The 21,857-nt window shown below is 43.2% G+C and overlaps 1 protein-coding gene across 1 annotated transcript; it reads right to left on the bottom strand.

The window, feature by feature from the left end:
• Positions 1-1,340: 1,340 nt before the first annotated feature.
• brinp3a.1 (bone morphogenetic protein/retinoic acid inducible neural-specific 3a, tandem duplicate 1) lies at positions 1,341-21,276 on the bottom strand. The gene is made up of 8 exons (XM_037249342.1): positions 20,762-21,276; positions 20,051-20,361; positions 14,260-14,450; positions 12,589-12,773; positions 7,503-7,608; positions 6,938-7,174; positions 6,182-6,404; positions 1,341-3,143 (listed from the first exon to the last, which is right to left on the bottom strand). The coding sequence occupies exons 2-8, from the start codon at positions 20,305-20,307 to the stop codon at positions 2,027-2,029; spliced, it is 2,316 nt and encodes a 771-aa protein (XP_037105237.1). The 5' UTR covers positions 20,308-20,361; positions 20,762-21,276; the 3' UTR covers positions 1,341-2,026.
• Between the last annotated feature and the right edge of the window lie 581 nt (positions 21,277-21,857).

Raw genomic sequence — 21,857 nt, 5'->3', positions numbered from 1 at the left:
GATTGAGGAACACATTTGCATTTAGCTGGCCAAATCACTATTTTTATAGAGCTTCCTTGCGAGTACACATTGCCCCACGTTAATGGAACTTGCAGATGAAATTAGTTCTTTATGTGCGCTGATGCTTGTAGCCCATTAATTTCCTTTTTATGGCTGCTGAATTAGATCCACTTGGGTTGAGGGACAATGTGTGCTTTTGTTGTCAAAATATTCTGCTTCAGTACGACGGGAAGGCCAAGGGTCACCCGCACCCTTCGCTGGCCAGATGTTGCTGCATTTGAATATTGGCCAGCGAACATTTCAGGATGTACCCAAAAGATAGCCAGGAGAGGCTCTAATACATTAAGGGACAGGTGTCAAACTCAAGGCCCGGGGGCCAGATACGGCCCGCCACATCATTTTATGTGGCCCGCAAAGACAAATTGTGCATCAAATTCGTGTGTCATTACTAGAATTGCAAATTGTCTTAACTTTTAATAATATCTTTTTTTTAAAAATATTTGACCAGTTTTTACTCGTCTGATTTGAAAACGAGTTATTTGTCAGTTTGTTTTGTAGCTTTTACTGTCTATAATATGAGGTGCTCATACATTTATTTGGGTTGACAGTCATAATGGCCTTCCGAAAGAAGCTATGACTACAATGCGGCCCGCAAAAAAAATGAGTTTGATACCCCTGCATTAAGGGAATGATTTGACATATATGAGTGTGATAGATGTGTGGGAATTTTGTTGCTTTGGCTACAGCACAAGTTGTCAAGATGCAACTGTGTCATTCTTCAAAATCATGTACAAAATCTGTCCTTTCCCTGCAGGGAAAAAAAGCATCTGGCAGACAAGACTCTAAAGCCAATCATCCCCTTCACGTATTTTCTGATGTTCAATGTTATCTTTTGATGATGTGACATGTATAGTATGTGGGAGACCGCCGCTTAAAAGTAATCGTCTCTCTGAAAGCAAAATGCTGCATTTGGCCACTTTCAATGCGGTGGAAGCGTCTTGTGATGCGAGACAATCATCGCCGTGCATGATTACTTGCATTTCATTTTGCCACACATTCAAGACCATGAATGCCAGCCTCAAACGTAGTAAATATGTAGTCAAGCACATTTCACATGTATGCTACACCGTCAGTGGAACAAAAATGACTGCAATTACGAATTTTGGTATTCCCAGGTCTATTTTTGTAAATACGAAATGCAAATTCCAAAGGTTGATCTTGACTTTACAGTCCCGACTCAGTTCATGAGAAAAACTGAATTTCTCAAAACTCAATGCGTCATATGATATTTGGGAAATGCACTTTGTGTCCCACCACAAGACACATACGCTAGCTACAGATCACACGTAAAAAGCTTTTTATTTGGTGTACTAACAAAATTTCTATAATACAATTTTATACGCAACATTTTTTTTTTCCCACAAAGCACAATAATATAAAAATAAACACACATGTAACATATTGTGATCATGGTGTATTTTGAACAATTCTTGTGGAGTACATGTTATTTCTTGGATATAGTCGCTTCATACAAATACGTGTAAGACTTGATCTTTCAAAAACTGTTATCGTCACAGGAAACTCTGAAAACAGGAGCTGCCACTCAAGTCACGAGTTCAAATCAAAGGTCGGGATATATCAGCAAAAAATCGTGTTTGTCTTGACCGCAAAATACAGGCTGCCAACAAAAAGAGAAAATACGGCGGTGGAAAAATATATGCATCACATTGTCTGAACCGTAACAAAGGCTTTTCTTTGCTCTTGAAATTTGTGCCCTGGTGGTGTCAACTTAATAGCGATCGTAAAATTTGATTCTAGCGTACGTATTTCCGTTTTATAAAAAAAAAGGAAAAGTGAGCGAGCCTAATGTTGTACATTTACGTGGAGGCTGAAAGTGCCCTCTTGAGATTGATGACGACCTTGAGAGCGTCCCTCACACATCCTTTCCAGAAATGCTCTTAACCGTCATCGGGAGTGTGCGTGACGACAGTTTGGCCATCTGTGCGGCTGGCCGCCTGCCCACTTATTAGCTACATAATTTGGTTGTTTCATATTCCATCGAATTGGGCTGCTTGGCGCTGAAGGTCTGCAGCGCAGCCTGGATCCGGGCCACGTCTGTGGTGGACAGTTTGAGTCGATGCCGCAGCAAGCACGAGAAGAGATCCAAAGGCTGAGGCCCGGGCGGGGAAAGACGATTAACCCGGTCCCGGATCTCTAGCAGTTGCAGCAGGGCCGAGTCTTGCGATCCCTGAGTGTACGGGTAGTCCAGCTGTAAAATCAAGTCTTGGATTGCGTCCGGGTCAAAGTGCATGCTATACCCGTACACCTGGATGTGGTTTATTTTCATGTAGCCAAAGTTTTGCCCCGGTTCCAGGTACTCCAGCGGTTCGTAATAGACACTTGCGTTCCCGTTGCTCGACGGGCCCCGGATCCGACTCCGTAAGTAAAAGTGAACTGTCTCAAAAAAGGTTTTCCACTTGTTGCCCAAAGTCAGTGTCCAGTTATAGCAGTCATGGGAAAGCTCTAATTTGGTCCTCTCCCAGTCAGGGTAGTTGTTTTGCTCGGTGGGCATGATCCAACTCTCCGAGTGACTCCCCCCAAAGGGATTGATGTAGACAGAAAGCATCGGATCCACCGTGATGTTCTTGCTAAGGCAAATCTGAAGAGAAATCCCCCAAAGCATGTGGACGTGGTTTGACTTGTATTTGTTGCTTTTTAGCGTCAGCAGCATTCGCTTGCGCCACGACGGGTCAAACCAATTATTGAGCCTGACATCGTTGCTGACAAAGATGCCGTGGATGCCGACGCGGTCGTCCTGTTTTTGCAGGAGGTAGCGCAACTCCAAATCCTGCAGGTCCGTCTCGAAGCCGATGTAATGGTCAATGGAGTCGGGAACTTCTCTGCGACACGTGCCCTGACTGAGCATGTAGCCCTGGTTGCACGTGGCACAGCGGGAGCGGTTCTCGTAGGAGCAGGAGCCACACACGGTGCCTTCGCCCACAGCGCAGGGGATGGCGCTCTGGCAGGAGGGATGCTCATAAGGGCACGAGCAGCTGCGCATCTCCTCCAAGTACGAGCCGATCTGATTGTTTTCGCTGCAGTACATTATGGACAGGATGTAGTTCAACCAGTAGCTCACGGGTCTGAAACAGAGACACATGACAGGCGCCTCAGTTTTCAGACACGGACAAGACTTATTAACACATTTTGATTCAATATTGACATGGTTACTCAACTAATCAAGTCTGAGTCATTGCTGGTTTATCTGGACTAAAACTAACCAACGGTGGAATGTTTCCAGAAACTAAATTACTGAACAATATGGATGGATGTTGTTAGCACCATTAGTGCTGCTGGTGTGTACCATGCTCACAGGAAATCAGTTGGCTAATCAATTTCAGTTATCACATCCACACCAGTATGATGCAGTAATTGACTGTTTTCCACAACCCAGCTGTCACGAGGGGTGTGCGAGGTTGAAGGGAACCAGGGAGACGGGGAAAGATTGCAAGACATTTTAGTTTTTTGTTTAGTTTAGTTTTTTAGTTTAGTTCAGTTTAATCAGCAAAATATATACATCATATTCAGTACGGAATTATCCACCGAAAGCAAATAAGAAAACAATAGCACAGAAACAAAACAAAATGAAAAGAGCCCTAAAGCTCAAAGATCAGAAGGCTGACCGAAAAATTTAAGGCTGAAGCTAAATAGCTTGTAAATGCCCTAACCTGTTTACATGTAGGCATATGCAGTACACGTGCATACATCTAAATACACACATGTATATATTTACAACAACTAGTGCATATGTTCATACATATACATACATGCCCATATACACACCACCTACCACCTATACATTTAAATACACATACGCAAATAATAGAAATACAAAATGTCCCATAGGTCCTGATTTACCTTCCATCATACTTGTACTTTTTTAGAATAAAGTTTTTGTCAATTCTTTTAATGTCAAAAAAGCTAAGAAGGAGGTAAGCAACCACATGGAAAAAAAAAGTCCATAGAAAATTGAATCGAAGTTACAAACATATGACTTGACTTGGCGACAGGACAACTGACAGCAAACACAAACAGACGCAATGATCCAACAAGACTGAACAGAAGCAGGGCACAAGCTACCCAATGAGGAACACCTGAACGACACAAGTGGCTGAGGGAGCTGATTGGTCGACACAGGGGGCCACCTGACGAAAGCCGGTGGACATACAACCTTGACGAGGGACATGAGCCAAACCACAAAAAAAACCAAGACATACCACAAAACCAAACCAAAAACAACCCGGCGAAAAACACAAATCATGATTACACTGACTTTTCGTGCTCAGGCCACTTGAGTTGTGTTTTTAACAACAAATGACAAAATGCGATGTGTGCTGCTATCTCATCTCACCCATCCCTGTTAGTCAGGGCAGACAATTTTTCTTTCATATGCTCAAATCTAATACACACTGTGTTGTGCCCAGCACGTTGTTCTGAGCGCAAGCGGCCAGGGTGTCACTTAGCCAGGAGAAGGTGTAACAAAGATGTCGTGATCAGACTGCGAATTTCCAAGCACGGGACACACTGTCTGTGCCTTCTGATGAGAGCAATTTTGTCTGTAGTGTTGACGTCGCCACGCAACTATCATCAAGGAGCGTACGCTTTGGGAAATTGAGATTGCTCTGGAAAGCACATGTGAATAAATTCACAGAGAAGATTTTTCAGATACATCCAATACATGTCTTGTCATGTATTAGAACACATGGTCACAATTTGGGATAATTCTCCCCTGAGGCTTAATTTTCGGCCAGTGAGAGAGGATCCATAAATAAAATGTGCAATTGGATTCACTGCATCAGAATTACAGGAGGTACAAACACACTGCATGGCAAGTAGGCTGTGCATGTCACTTGCAAGAAACCGTTTGTTGAATCCCATATATATATAAATATAAATATATATATATATACATATGTACGTATGTGTATATATATATATGTATGTGTATATATATATATATATATATATATATATATATATATATATGTATGCAGGCCCCACTCTCTCTCTCTCTCTGTATATATGTATATATATATATATACGTATATATACATATATATACGTATATATATATATATATATATGTATGCAGGCCCCTCTCTCTCTCTCTCTCTCTCTCTCTCTCTCTCTCTCTCTCTGTATATATGTATATATATATATACGTATATATACGTATATATATATATATATACATATATACAGAGAGCGAGAGAGAGAGAGAGAGAGAGAGAGAGTGGGGCCTGCCCCTCAAATGGGATGTGAAGAAGAAGAGAAAGAGAGAGAGAGAAAGAGAAAGAGAAAGAGAAAGAGCAAGAGAGAGAGAGAGAGAGAGAGAGAGAGAGAGAGTGAGAGATTTGTTAAACTCGAGAACAACCTAACAATTTGTAATTCATCTCCTTATATCGTGAGTGTGTTCAAAGGTTTTCCGTTTCCTACGTTTGCCATCTGTTTGTCATGCACATCTCATTGCAGCCGAGGTTGCGCGCAGCAGGCGAGAGGAAGCTGTTGCGCCATCCGAATGCACACGGTGTCAGCGGGACATGTAAAGTGTCATGGAGACACAGTTTGAGCGACAGGCAAAGGACGAGCTGGCTCTCTTCTAACCGCTCTTCATATCCATCATCACAATCATTTAAATTCATGGAAACCAATTATGAATAGAAACATGTTTTACAATTCAGTTATTCAGTTCTGCTAGAAATCACAGCGAATGATTATTTGATTTCTCACGCAGTGTAGATTAAACATGGAGAAAAAACAGGATCCAAATCGTTGCTTTGTCTTATCTTCACCAAAAGCTTAAAAGTCCAGCAGAACTTTGATTTTTCGAGTACAGTCAATTTCCTAACAGTAAGGCGGCTTGTGTATAAATGCAGCCGATAATCAGATGTGAAACTGAAGCCAACATCAGGAACTCTGAATCTCAAAGATCGTGTGGCGGATTAGCATAATGTCGAGTCGAGGCCATGCCAAAAAGTGCTGCGCCGAAGAAAAGAAATGAGCTGTGCCACTTTCCAATTGCTTGAAAGGACATGTGACGTGCGGCCGGAGGCGTGAGCACTTGCCGGCGTGTCCACAGCAAGGTCAGCAGGAATGCTTGAACAATGGCAGACTTGCTCACCTCTCCCTCAGCAGAAGGATTTTGGGCTTGCTGCGGCACCTCTTGCTCAGGCTGAAGAGCTTGTTGACGATGCGGCCGGCTTTGGCGAGAAGCTGCCGGCCGCTGAGCTCCAGCTGTTTGTAGCGCTGATGAATGGCCGGCTCCGTTTTCCACAAGTACTCGATGGCCGATGTGTTCAAAGCATACAACGTGGGGAGCCTCCGAACAAAGTTCTGGAACTCGTCTGGAAGGCAGGCGGAACAATGTGAGCACTCTCTTTTTTCTTTTTTTTAATTTTCACACACACAAGCCTTCTCCGCTTTGCTCCGAGTATATTTGGCTAATTTAATCAGACCAAATGAGAGAATCCCTTCACGCAGGCCACACGGGCAGCTCCCGGGCTAACTGGAAGTGAAATTGTTTGATGCATATGATAATGAAAAACGGCAGAGCTAAATAACAGCTTGGGGTATTGCTTTTTTTTTCTTTTATGAACTGCCAAAAGCTTTTCCAGAGCTTATTTCTTTTTGGAGAGAAAATAACTCTGACATGGAGCACAAGGGAAGGCAAGTCTCTGAGCAACTTCCAAACAAATATAAGCACAAGTTAAGATATGGTGCTCGTTTAGAATTTATTCATTCTGACTGATCTGAAACTCAGACTGCTTTGGAGATTGGCCCCTAAAAAGCTCAGGTTTGCCTCATCATTGGATATTTGTCAGCATTCGCTGGTGTCAGCAAAAGGTCACAGAATGTGAATGGGAACAAAAACACTGACCTGACTCCACAAAGTCCTGGTTGGCCATGTTCCAGGAATGTCGAATTTGAAGCAAACTGTCCTCCATCGACCTCAAGTCCGACTGTGGGCAATTACACTGCGGGAAATCGGCGGCGCACTGGCACCAGCAGTCATTGTTGCGGCACACGAAGCGGCCCTCCCCGTTACAGCCGATGTAGCTGAGCGCCGCCTGCACAAACTTATCCCGCAGATATTCCGGCAGGATGGCGTGAAGGCCTGAGTCGGTCGGGGAAGACAACATGGAAGACAAATGTTTCTGCAATACGGCTCGCTCGGATTCTCTCGTGTTCTGACACATTTTACGTGTTCTAAGCATCGCATGCAATATGCTGATTGAACGTTTCACAATTCTGCTGCTTTTGTTCTCAGTCATTACCGCCTGGTTGACACTTCAAAGTCCTCCAAATGCGGATTGTAAAAAAAAAAAAAAAAAAAAAAAAAGGGACTAAAGCCAGCTCGATTGCTTGCGACACAAGTTTGCCAGAAAAGAGCGAGTGTGACAATTCCATACGAAATGGTGCGATTTCAATTATGAATGGCCAACCTTGCAAATGAATCTTGTTTTCGGGGCTCTGAACCAAAACAGAACTGACGGAGTCGAGGTTGTCATAGTTACTGCATCCGAGAGGGCCTGTCCTTGTTTCAGTCACCTAAACGGGGAGGGGAACAACACAGATGCATCACGATTAAATCCAATTGAAAAGGGACACGGCCAAAATATGATGTAGACTCCTATTTTTCAATTTAGTTCGAGGAAAAAAAAACGTTATGTTTCTATTTTGCTCGGTATGCGAACGCAGGTCGAGATAAACAGGCTGGTAAGACAGCTAAAGAAAAAGATGAAGGTGCTGTCACTCACTTGCTGGTGGCAACACGAGCACTAAAGATATTTCAATGTTTGGATGCTCGAAAACAAATGATTTGACAGTGGAGAAATAAGCCATTCCCCACTGCAACGATGAACCTGACTCATTTATGTTATCTCTTTTATTGGGCTGTCGTGACTTGGATCAAATGATTTGTTTGTGTGGGATAAAACACTCAGCAGTACTCGTTTGCATACGCAGCTTGTTGCAGTTTGTTGTTGAAAAAGTCATCCAGCAGAGGACACGGAGGTAAGGACAGGGACGTTGTCAGCTAAATGAATGCTTGACATTTCTACTAAGCAAGTGTCAAACTCATTTTATTGTGGGCCGCATCGTAGTCATAGTTTCCTTCGGAGGGCCATTACGAACGTCAACAAACTGATGAATAAGTTTGAAACCGGGGACTAGTAAAAACTGTAAAACTGTTCTATTTTTAAAAGATCAATGGTAACAAAAATTGCTAGCAATATCAGTATTTTTTAAAAGTGAAGACAATTTGTAAGTTTAATATTGACAGATGAAGTTGATGCACAATATGTCTTCGAGGGCCACATAAAATGATTTGGCGGGCCGTATCTAGCCCCCGGGCCTTGACTTTGAAACCTATGCTTTAGAGCGGGGGTGTCAAACTCATGTTTGTCACGGGCCGCATTGTAGTCAGTTTCCTGCGGAGGGCCATTATGACTGTCAACCCAAATAAATGTATGAACGCCTCATATTATATACAGTGTAAGCTACAAAACAAACTGACAAATAATATGTTTTCAAACCAGACTAGTGAAAACTTATAGTTTTAAAAGATTTTAAAAAGTGAAGACAATTAGCAATTTTAGTAATGACATGAATTTGTCTTCGCCGGCCACATAAAATGATTTGGCGGGCCGTATCTGGCCCCCGGGACTTGACTTTGACACCTCTGCTTTAGAGCATGAGACCTAGACTTACATAACTTCAACACTAAGAGTCCATTTGTTATCCCGTTTATGTGCAGCACAACCAGTAAATGCCGCTCCACCACGTTTGGTTGGAATTGTGGGCTCCACTATTTTGGTTTCACATGTACAGTCATGTGGGAAAGACCCATAAGTTGACCCTATTCAGGATAAGTGCTCAAATTGTCAGGCTACTTACGCGGGACGTTGCCGCTTTGTGTGTGCGCGCCCGCTTATGCTGATGAAAAGCCCTCCGCTGCCGCATCATATCCAATTACTGCTCACTCACCCTGCCGCCGCTCCGCTCTAACGGCATTCGGCTTCAGAGTGGCTCATGGACGACGTCAATTGTGACCACCGGCCTGCACCCATGCAGGAGTCGAGAGCCATTCAAATCTCCTGCGCAGATTTATTTGAGGTTTCGGTATCCATCCATCCGTCTGTCCGTTTAACTATCTGTCCATCTATGTTACTAACAGCCACAGGCAAGGGTGAATGCACCGCTGGATCATTTTTGTTATTTTATAAATAATGAAGGAGCTAAGCCCTGAGAAAGGAGCGCAGTGTATAATGTAAAAATCAAAGGCGTTTCTAGGACCAAGAAATGCAGAGCAGATAAGAAAGTCATTTCATGACATCATATTGCAGCATACCTCTGAGTCATTGCTGCAAGTCATTGACTTTGCCCCCGCAGTATTTAAACTGTTAACATGGTCCATTGAGACGCATGGCTCTGAGGCACATCCATTATTTAAAAATGAAAGAATTAGCCGACATATTAGCAAGCCAGTTGCACGAGTGTATTTTACTGATGAACCTTTAACTACGCTCATGAATAATTCCACAAAAACAGCATAAAGTGTCACTTGCAGCGCTCGCATTGTGAGATGACATGAAGCCCTCCGCTCCATTTTGCTTACTGGAAGAAAAAATGGAGAGGCTTTAATAGTTCATGAAAAGCGTGGCTTAGTTGGAAATTGCCTCATTTCAACACCTTGAAAAACTGTCATTTGCCTAATACGAGATGCGCAGATTTGCATTTGCATCTTGGATGCAATTGTGCCTGTTTATGGTTTAGAATTTGAACTGCCTTACACGGCAATGTCAAGCAGGGAGGAATCAGCTTTTCAACCACGCACACAAATAAAATGGGCTGGGTAGCATCACAATGAGAATATTGTGCAGTCTCCAAAGGAAAAAAAAGATACTCAAAGTCTCAATGGGGCAAAGGCAGTCCGACTTTTATGGGAGGAGGCAAATATCAAAACGAAAAAATGCCAGGTATTGTAAAATAACCATAATCATAACAATAATGATAAAAATAACAATACAGTACAATAAAACTTCATTTATATTATGCTTTACACATAATAGGTGAAATATAAAATAACAAATAATTGGTCACGTCACAATGGAGCGCCAGGAACGTTCGCCTTATATGGTGTATCAGGCATGCATATCAAGATACAAACATGTCTAGCTAATTCTTCCAAAATATGTACCTAGCGCAAAATATTTTGTGAACATAGAATGAACCGAGTTGTCAGAACAACTTTGACATGAAACAAACCTGTGGCCAAATCGACTCGTTCTTATTTTGAGAAATATAAACCCAGCATTGAACAAAGAAATGATCAAATACTTTTCAGAATCTTCAATGGTTACATTGAAGCGAGAGGAAATGATGATATAGCGAGACAGACTTAGCCAAATATTTTTGGGATATGTTCAAAATTTCCTGCCAATGAGAAAAACTGAGTGTTGGCACTCGTCTGCCCAAAGACTTTGTGCCCATTTTCGACCTTGAACGAACCTGGCGAAAGCTCAACGTTGGCTACCTCGGCCAACTATCTTTCGGGCTTCAGAGTTTCAAGTCAACAACAGTCATCGCCAGTAGTGGGCACCAAGGCAGAGCTGCGCTTGTCTTTCAAATTTTGCTACGCCCATTCCTCAGCAGCCATTATTTGTTATGTGAAGCTCAGTCCGAGCGGCGTTCCTTCCTGCTCTGACAAGTCAAGCGTGCTACCGCATGACTGACTGAATCTTCAAGGCAGGCGCAGCAAATTGGGTCAGACATTTCTTATCACTTCTCCTCCCCATCGATGAAAGCCCCCCCCCTTTACGTACTTTAATGAATCTTCAATACAGCGCAGGCCGGGCTGCAAATCAAAAGGTTGAGCATCGATTGATGCTGCTTTTCTGCCATACCTAATGTCGTCCTTCCGTCGTGGGCTAAAGGCCTGCTAAATAGGACGCTCGTGTCCTCATCAAGTCTGGCGTCAAATCGCTTTCATTCGACACATCAACGCCAAATACAAATAAAAGAGGCCCTCAAAGGAAATGACAGATGTTGAACTTTTGATTAATGCACGGGGAACGCTTCTTCTGAGGATGTGAGTTCAAATCTGGGTTTCAGTACTCCTGTGTGGAATTTGCGAGTTCTCCCTGTGCTTGCTTGCTTTTTCCTGTTGGTAGTCCGCCCGCATACCCAAAACTGACGTTTTTTTTTTCCGACCAGCGTAGTGTGTGATGATGACAGGCTTTTTACAAGAAGAGCCTTAAAACGCATTAAAAAAAACACAAATGTGAGAAACCAGCTAAGAATTCAGTGTGCAGTGCAAAGGGCAAACTCAGCCAATTTCATTCATGGACCATGATAAGAAGTGACAGAGTGATGAATGAACACACCCCGAAGGTATTAAGTGCTAAAAGATGCACAGTGATATTTACATGCACAAGCATATCTCGATATGCAAAGTTGGCTGTTTGCCTTCCGAGCCAGAGAACACACGCAAGAGAGAGAGATGAGCAAACGGGAGCCCTCGCTTCATCTCTTGCTGCTTTTGTGGATGTCAACTCAGATGGCATGTCACATCATTGACTCGTAGCTGAGCTGGGAAAATGTTTGCCGCACAAGACCAAAGCAGCATGATGCTTTTCAACAACTTTGTACAGCATATTATGAATTTCAAAACCAAGATACGATCTCTGCTGGACTCTGCTGAGGTGGAAACACCTCGGCTGTCATCGAGACGGCATGGCAGCATCCGCACGCCCTGAGGGCTGCTCAGGAAAGAATCTGCCAAAAGCTGCTCGTGACCCCAAAGACCATTTTGCACCGAGGCAGAACGACAGCGGCTCCACAGAGCGCTCGAGACAGTGCACGGGATCGTTGCCCGCTCCCGGAAGGAGACTTTCACGTCCCGTCACCTCAGAAGGCTATCGCAGGTGACAACGAGCGTGCTGCCCGGCACCTCTTTTGACACGCTGCCATCTGAAAGTTGCCAGCAGTCCATCACGAGCGCAAAACACACAGACGGCTTCGTGGATGTGTGTCTTAATGTCATTGCACTGACAATAAAAAGCATCCATGTATAGTACGCCTTTTTTTTTTCCCCTCTGTACTTGTGTAAAATACAGATTTGCTGCTGGTTCTTGTTAATCCGAGTGACTCACATGAAAGCACATCAATGAGGTGTAAATATTTTTTTACCACCATCCATCTTAAAAACAATGGGGGTTAGGATTTGGGTTAGGGCACAGGTGTCAAACTCAAGGCCCAATACGGCCCGCCACATCATTTTATGTGGCCCGCGAAGACAAATTGTGCATCAAATTCATGCATCATTACTAGTTATTTGTCAGTTTGTTTTGTAGCTCATACTTTATATAATATTAGGTTCTCATACATTTATTTGGGTTGACAGTCATAATGGCCCTCTGAAAGAAACTAGGACTACAATGCGGCCTGCAAAAAAAATGAGTTTGACACCCCTGGGTTAGGGTCTTTGAAAGTATTTTTAAAATCTTATTTCGGGATTTGGTCTTTTACCTTGATGACGGAGGAGGCGATCTGCATGTGATGCAGCCTGTGCAGGGTGCTCTCCCTGTCGATAAAGTAGGAGGCGGCCAGCTGGTGGAGCGCCTCCAGAGTCACAGCTGTGCCATTAGCGTCACTCAGCTCACTCGATCGACTCAACTTGCGCTTGTCCACAAAGATCATTAAGGACTCTTCTCCTATGAATTGACATTCAAATCTCATTAGAGGTGATTCAATGACAAGTCAAATGTCAAAAACAACAACAACGGGAGACTCATTTACAAATTAAAGCATCACTCATCCAAATAATGCGTCATTAAAACTCAACATGTTTGCAGTACGATCTTATAAAACTTTTCTATTTTGCAAGCCTGTGCAAATGCCCCAACCCTTGAAGGACACTCCTGACGTTTTCCTTAAGGACACTCAATTAAAGAGAACCTAATAAAAAACAACAAAAACAAATGTATATCTCATGTATTTTGTGCAAGTGTGTGTGTGTGTTTCTCCACAATTGACTAGATGATTGTGTGGCTTCAGCTCATGTCACCTTTCCCATCATGCAAATGTCCCATTAGGGCTCTCAGATAGTTCTGGAGCAAATACGGAGCTGTCAGACCATTGACATGTCGTAGAAGTTAGCAATTGAAAAATCCTTCAGCCAAAATGAGCTCTAATGGCTGATGCGCTGCTCATTTCAACAGAGCCTGCAGCTAACAAAGTGTGGTACAGAGAGCATGACACTTCCCATTTCAGGCTTTCATACACTGAAAAAAAAAATCAAATTTTCATCATACCTAATGTATTATTTCACAATTTTTGTCTTAATGTCTTAAGAAAAGATCTTTGCAATTGTTCAGTCTCATTTTTATCTCCTAGTTTGGCTTGAAATGAGTCATGCAAATGAACTGCCGCTCAGCCTTTGTTGTGTTGTCAATACAAAGTGTGGCTTTCGCAGGAGCAGTGCATGAAGTACAGGTAACAACACTTAAACGATTAATTAGCCACTAACTCAATTTTGACAACCGAATAATCGTGTTGCGACCTTGTCTAACATGACTGTCCAATGGGAAATGTACGCTGAAAAACAAATAAAAAACATCAATTTTGGCCCCATCTAAGTGCATAAAATGCAAGGCCAGTCGAGAAGTACCACACGCAGCTGACGCAATGGAGTTCCGGTTTAATCGAGAGTCTGACTTTAAAACAAGCTCCTGGAGTGCGTGCATGTGTGACCTTTTGGATGATTAACGGATCACAACAAATAATCGCCTGCGATGTCTGGCAGATTGCGCATGTTGGAGATTTAATTAATCCAGTGTCTGTGCGCTTTGGGAAATGCCTGCCACTATCTGCAGAATAAAATTCCACTTCACCGCTTTGTATTTACATTTGAATTAAGGGCTGTTGTTTTTTTTTTGCTTGCCTTTTACATATGTATATTTGTTTTTACTCGGCAATCAATTACATTGTTTATGCTGTCCTATTGTATTTGGTGGATTTTTACTCCTCTTACATTGAATACAGTACATTTATGTTGCATTAATTATAGAACAGAAATATTATTATTACTATTATTATTATTATATTATTATAACAGACCCAAAGAAAAGTATGAACGGAAGCAATTCAAACATGGGCAGGCAAGGAAAAGACAATTCTATTTTCTTTGCGTGGATTTACCTCCCAGCGTGGCAGAGAGGAGGAAGTGTGTTCCATATTTCCTAATGATGTTGTCAGTGATGGCGCTGAGACTGGGCCGCCTTCCAAGAAACCGAATGGTCTGCAAGAACTCCGGGTCCAATGGAAAGGGCAAGCCGTTGTTCACGTGCCTTTCCAAGGCCAGGCTGTTCACCTTCCATCGTCCAAACTCCCTGAAATGTCACAAAGAGAAGGCTGACCATTCATTATGGGAAAATAAACTAGTCAAGGTCATTTGAGTTAAAAAATGCTCACATGCAGGTGTGATCTTATTTTGTTCCTTCTGGCTTTGCAGCACAGTGGAAAAAACACAGCGTTTCTAACTTCAGGGGATTATTCATAAATATATTGCCCAATCTTTTCTCATCTACACTTGCCATGTGCTCTTTTTTTTTTTTGTACCTTTCTTGGTTTCTTGGATAGACCCTTGCTGCTGTGAGCACCTCTTTTGGTGCAGGCTAAATCTGAAAGCATTTGATATCGAGCCTGGCCTTGGAGCATGCCAAGCCGTCGTTATCTGTCGAGTGCACAACCACACGCTTGATACTGAGATGAATACTATTCAAATACTGCATACAGGATATTCAGTGATTTGAGACACCTTCCGATCTCATAGCTACTCAACGTGTTGTCCGATGTATTTGAAAGGTAAATGCATTTTAGTTATTTTTTCTTTCCCCCTATATAAAGACAAATGCAGCCACAGATATGGCAGCAGCAAACAGCCAAACAAAGCTGGACTAGTTGAAACCAATTCTCGATTGCCCGGAATATCGTTCAGTCCCTTCGGGTGCAGGGCTGCTGCCAATCAATTTCCCACCAATAAAAATGGTCCCTTGGGAAATACACGGAACCGAAAACAACTCATTAAATCTGCTCTCATGTCTGCCCCTCCCTTGACGAAGTCACCATGAGAGATATTTATTCGTCATCCACGGGGATCTTTTTTTAAATGGATGCATTTGAGCGAGTTATGCACTTCCAACTCGTTGACACTGGAACTCTATACACACACACGCGCACATCATCGACAAAATCACATCTACAAAAGGATAGATGCTTCTGCAACACTGATTTGGTGCTGAGATCTTCAGTACCTCTAATGGCCAATCACACACGAGAGCCTCGAAGCACGTCTATACCTGTCAGCTCCTCTTTTCCTGAGATCGTATACCAGCGGGAGTCAGTTACAGGGCTGTGATCAGACGAAGGGGTAGTAACCTGTTACCTGTCCGTCAGAGGGCCGCTGTCTCGGATCCGTCTCGGCGGTGAGGCCGCTCGAGGGTGCAACCCTGTGCTGAACATAGCAAATTGGGCAAGCGAGCTGAGGAACGGCCGATGCAGTTAAAGTACACCAACCGTAACAATGCTGGAGACGAGCACTCAGCGCAGCCACTGACAAGTCATTTAACAAACAGGGAAAGAAAATGTGGCATCATCGTGTGCCTCACCGGCAGAAAAGGTGGGTCGAAAGAAAATTGCTTTCAATTATTTATTCTATAATCTCTGATCAGAGTTCCATCCTGTTCTGCCAAATTGGCTATTTGGCTAATCGGCAAGAACCATAACAGCACAGGTAGCATGAACCTTCTGCCCTCTTGGAGGGGCGTTTTGAAGGCTCAGCTGAGAGAAAAATGCGCAAAATGCAAAATGTCTGACAAATTTACATAGGGAGCTATTGGGTGAGTGCTGTTTTCGCTTGGTCTGTTTAGACTTCTATGTTTGTGAACGAAGAGTCACAATAGGTTGAAACAACCTTGAATTGTTGAATGAAGGTACTTTGCAATTCTTAAACCTCTTCTTCTCACTTACAATTATGGATGAAAATATTAGGCATGTATTTTTGTCAATTCAAGCAAAGCGGGAGAAAACATCACATGCTTCGAAACTACTATTGATCAACCTCCAAACGGCACGTGTCGTCATCTGAAGCTCCATTGTACTCCCGAATCCCACTCAACTTGCCAAGGACATCGAAGTGAGCCCACCTCACGAGTGTCCAGTCAATGAGAGGGCCGAATGCTTCGAAACGGAGGCGATAATTCACAGTCAGTCTCAAAGTAACCAAGCATGCTTGTTTCCCGCCGGAGGATCCCAGCGGAGCCAAAGGGAAAACATTCAAATCCAAGGTTAACTAACGCTAGCGATTCAACGGGCAACTACTCAATGTTTCTTCAACATGCTAATGTATGCTGACCTACACAGTGTACTCCCAATGCGGCTAATCACTCGACTAATTAAATGTCACACAGAAGGAAAGCAAATATAATAGCGTAGTTCTATTTGTGCGTGCTGTACTGTAACCTTGCTTGGAAAGGAGAAGTCCTGCTGAGCGGGGCAATACACTTAAGCGTAATGCTGCTCTGAGCTTCAGTTTTGGTGAGATGCCTAAGCCAGGTTAAGGCTTTTCCTCGATTATTCGACTGAATGAGCATCAATTGAAGTTGTGTCGATAATCAGCAACTGAGCCCACTGTGAGTCGGTGAGATTCCCACCGATGATTCTTAACGACTGAAAAGCATGCGTGTTATGTATGTTGTCTGCAAAACATAAAAAAATAATACAATTAAGAGAAGCATGATACCTTGTTTCATCCATTTGCGGATTTTTCGTAATGAGCCAATCAAACCTCACGACAGAGTTAAATCCTGAAAGAAGCGTGACAATAGCACACAAGTGCAGGAAGAGACTTTTTATGAAACAAGGAAATTGCCGTATTGATTTGTTGCTTCCATGAATGCCACTGCACCCCTGACAATAGAAAACAACCCGAGTCAGCGAGGGAGCCTGATTTGCACAACGCTATGCTGACAGCCAACCTCCTGATCCCTTTTGTATAGCAATTTGTCATTGCGCGTTTGACAACCGATGTGCGTTCACGCGCAAACAAGAAAGTCACTCAATTGTTTGATACATAATGAAGCATGAGCGTGCATTTCTACCTAAGGTGCAAACATCCACAAAACACAAACAACAGACGGCAGTATCCAGAACGGTGCTCTTTACGATACGCCGACTCTCTGGAGGCTTGCTACACCGTATCGATTTCAAGATAAAACTCAAATATAAATTATAATAACAATAATGCCGTGTAGCTGCACACAAACGTACATGAAAATAAGCATCTCGGCTGTTTGATCTTGTGTCAGCATAGTGCGTAAAAGTATGAAAACAACCACCAGTGATGCTTCATCTTTTCAACGTCACATTTTACGGCGGGTGGGGATCTTCCCTCCATCTCACACTTGTCACAAGTCATAAGGTACGCGCCGGCTGACGGCCTCGTCATTGCCGTTGCGGCTGATAAGGAGAAGGACTTTGCGCTATTTCTTCAAGACACGGTCAACTTATGACTGCGGGACAAAACACTGACCTTGTTCACAACTGCCGCAGCGGACATACGGTCATTCATGTGTACGTACGGTTTTGAAAAAAAAAAAAAGAAAAAAAAAACTTGTCTCAAGACACAATCACTTATGCCAAAAGTACAGGACTTAGTACAGTACCCTGATGGACTAATAGTGCCAAGACAATCTCAAAATTGCTTCAGGGGAGGTTTTGCTAAAATGCAGCTAAAGTACAAAATTACTTTTGGGGGAATTTTACTCAAAACATCACACATTTATTCAAGATTTGTCTTAGGCCACATGTTTTCATGATAGGGCTGTTTGTCATTTTCATCGCAATTGCCAGAGGCAAATAATGGAACTCGGTGCTGGCGAGGACTCCAAGATAAGTACTCGTACTTAGTCTGGAAAAAGCGGCAGCGTGCATCCCTAATAATTGTGGAACAATTACAAGGGCTATTTACATCCAACAAAGCTTTAAGACACTGCGAGGAAACAAGAGAAATGAGCAGATAAAACATGGCAGATGAGGCGTGATATCAAAGTTATGGTCCATGAAGAGGAGAAAGGAGGAGCTGACATTTTGATGAATATGCTGATGCCCAGACTATGCCAGCCTCTCATCTCCCGTTCTCAACACCGCATAGCAAGATTTTGCTCATTTTACCACCAATTCCCACCTCTGTTACCACAAAAAAAACACATCTGAAACTCCTTCTGTCAGTGTGAGAAGGAAAATTGTCAGTGAGGACTGACATTAATTGCCTGACAATTTCTGCATGCATTGCAGTCAAATTGCTTCCCGCAAGTGCTTTCAGACCTGCGTTTCATCGCTTCCTCTTTAATGAGTCCATCAATACGTCGAGACAGCAAATTACCAAACCTACATTATTTCACATCACTGTCTTGCATTTTTTAAATTTGCACCTTACTGATATGCGAGAGTCTGTGCTTGCCGACCGACAGATACCCTGTTTTACATTTTATGCTATTTCGGAAATACTCCGTTCAATCGGGTTTCTGCAAATTGGTCTTACGAGTGGTAGCCACCCACCAGCAGGGGGTGATAACCAACGTGTCGGTTCCCTGCGAGTTCAGGCCGACTGCCTTCGGCCTTTCATCTCTCTGGCTTTCGTGCCCCAGTGACGGCGGGGGCCGCCAGAGCTCTGTCGAGTATTTATGAGCCAGAAAAGGAAATTAGTTTGCCATTATTTGACAGGGGGGGCTGTAGGAAAGTCAGCTAAAGGCTTCAATGGGTAAAAATAGGTGAGAATGAGAAACCCAGCTTGTTAGAAATGTTGTTTAACAAATGTATTGATTGGGAAATACATGCATCCAGCCACCACAATGTCTTAACATGTCTAGCTCACAATAGCCTGAGGATGAAGAAAGGAAATACAAGAACACAGTTGCGGGACCAAGGGCAAGGACGGAGCTGGTTTTAATTGAGTGTGGTTAGCAACTGAGCCTTCATCCAGAAAATGTAATCATCAACTGTAATTTCACTCCTGGCTGCAGCACTTCATCGACCAGTCATGAAATTGCACTTTCATGTGATGGTACACATTTGGGACTGTGAACAATTTCAATGTTGTGGATGGCTAGCTTTTTCTCAAATAGATAGTGCACAACATGGCTGTGGGCACGCCACCTTTTGTATGCAAGCAATTAAGTGGTCAGCCTCCTTTAAAACTACAAAAGACAATCACCAAGAGAGCTTCACACTGATTTTGGTTATTTGTACATTCAAGAGAGGTCGGATCCCTGCCTGCCAATGTCACCTGGAAATTACTAACTACGATTGTTGCGTCATGCGAGCGCCCATTTTCAAGGTGAAATGATGAGAATATGTTTTCCATAAACAGACTCACAGTGTGCAGTACAATTCATGTGTATCGTTGTGTGCAAGGTTGATTTTGAGCCCCGATTTGGAGGTCTCTGCATCCTAAAGAAATCTCAGAGCGTAGCTTTCCAACAATAGCCCGAGGCTTCGACATGCGCTCACCCACTGTGCTTTGTAACACGCCCTCCTCTGAAGCCATTCGCTAAAGCCTGCCACGCATCAGCTGGCTCGGTCAGATATCGCATTTGCTCAAACGAGTCTGTGCTATGTTCACATTTGACTGATGTGCAGCCCCAATGTGTGCCATATCACTCTTCCCATAGCATTCTGTAATTAATTGGCACATCTAAAAAGGGCTTAAAAATGCACATGCTTGGTTTGCAGAAAATATTTAACCCAATATTTATCCTTAAGATCGTCTGCCATCAATGGGAGGTTTTACAGTGACATGAAAAAGGAATAAAACATCAACACTTTCCTTGCTGGCATGTGCTGCAAAATCAAACATGAATTGATTTCTTGCTTAGATTTCCTTGTTGATCGTAAACAACCAAGTTATTTGCATGTAATTGCAAAGTTTTACCTGTAAATTTTATATTTTGTGGTGAATCCTTGCTGGTAGCGCTCTGTGAAATCAAGAAACTCCTGCGAGTGGTGGAAAGGGCCCTTGGCTGTCAGGAGCCAGCCCAGGGGCCCCGTGGAGCCGGTGAAGCCAGCCGATGCGGGCTCAGCGGTGGCCCGGGCCCCCGCCAACATGCAGCTCACGAGCAGGCTTAGTGTGATCCACTTGCATGGAAACATGAAGGCCGTCAGGCTAACACTGATGCAGGGGCCACTCATGCTGCTTCCACCGTCCCCGCTGACTCCTCATTCTTCTTGCACTTCCAAAGAGTCCTCAAGGAAATCAAGAGGGGAGGATGAGTTGAGACAGAAATGAAAAAACAAATAAAAACAAAATAACTCAGTTTTTTAATATAACTTATTACTAAATATATAGACATGATGATATCTGAATTTATTGAATTTTGCATGTATGGGTAGTACGAATGGACATGGTATCAGTTTGGACTTCAGAGTGGGTGGCACCTTTGAGACCCACCATAAACATTGGGCCGAGTGATTAAATATCAAATGAGATTCCACAGTCAATAAAAAAATAAAGACAAAGTAGTAAAGTCATTCTTGTTCTATAAAACGAATGCAAATAACTGAAATATAATTCATATGAAACAATAACCCGAATCGGATCCGATGAAACATTTACCATTGCTTGATTTGAATTAATGTCAGATACCTTATTAGGAAGCGCTTCGTTCCGTAACTTGAAATTGCTCAACATAAAATCCGAAGTTGGGGAGGCTTCGACGCACAGACAATTAGGCAGCATTAAAAAAGTACTTTTTTTCTTTTTTTTTAGCACTGCTGTATCATCAGCATTTCAACAAACGCGCCTTTGAAAGTGCTCAAGAGAAGACTGCCCGACCCCGTTGTTGCATTCCTGCTCTTTTCTCCTCCTCTCGTTGCTCTATCTTCTATTGTTTAATCCACTTGAAATGATGTGGTGACAGGCATCAATCCCACACGCCGAGCCGCAGATGATCCAACGTTCGTGCACAAAGCTCATCCATCCATCCTTCCAGTCCACGTCGATATTTGTACTGCAACTAAAATGTCAAGAGAAAGTTTTACGAAGCTCTCCAGCGGCTCGACTGCAAACACCTCGAGGCGCAAAAGCAACGCTGACCTGACTGCGCGCAAGCACGCGTGTGGATTACGCGAAAGGCGCGTCGCGGCGCGGCGCCCCAGCTCTCTCTCGACTCGCGCTCTGCCTCATTTTCTAATTTATTCTAGCAGCGAGAGCACTGCCGGTTGGTTGGAACGTGAAAGTGGGAGGTGTGCGCAGGCAGGCGGTGGTCAGAGGATGCAGGATCGTGCGTCTAATTTTCTAGGACAACCTCTGATCTCCCCTTAACGACATCGATTGCCACTGATTTGTATCCAACCCCTGTTTACACCTCCAAATTTAGTTTGTGTTCATCACATCTGCATTTCCAGAACAATTACTAAAGTGGACACAATCCATGCTCAAAGGACAGCCTTACTTGATAGTAATGATGACATTCATTTATGTGACGCTTGCTCAATTAGAACCAATATGCAAGACTTTATTTTAGAAATCACTTCCATTGTTTACATTTTCAAAGAATCACTTAATACCATTGCTGGCGACATTATAGAACCAAATAGCCCCCTCCACTATGCATGTACGTACATGACAACATTTTGGTCTGCTTGCTAACTAACAAACTCACAGCAATGAAAAGCACTTTGAAATGATTTAATCTGAAAGACGTTTGATTGCTATTTGGTCTTAATGCCAGTTGTTCTGA

This window comes from Syngnathus acus, chromosome 4, assembly GCF_901709675.1.
Source record: "Syngnathus acus chromosome 4, fSynAcu1.2, whole genome shotgun sequence".
NCBI lineage: Eukaryota > Metazoa > Chordata > Actinopteri > Syngnathiformes > Syngnathidae > Syngnathus > Syngnathus acus.
This window is presented reverse-complemented; position numbering and strand designations above follow the sequence as displayed.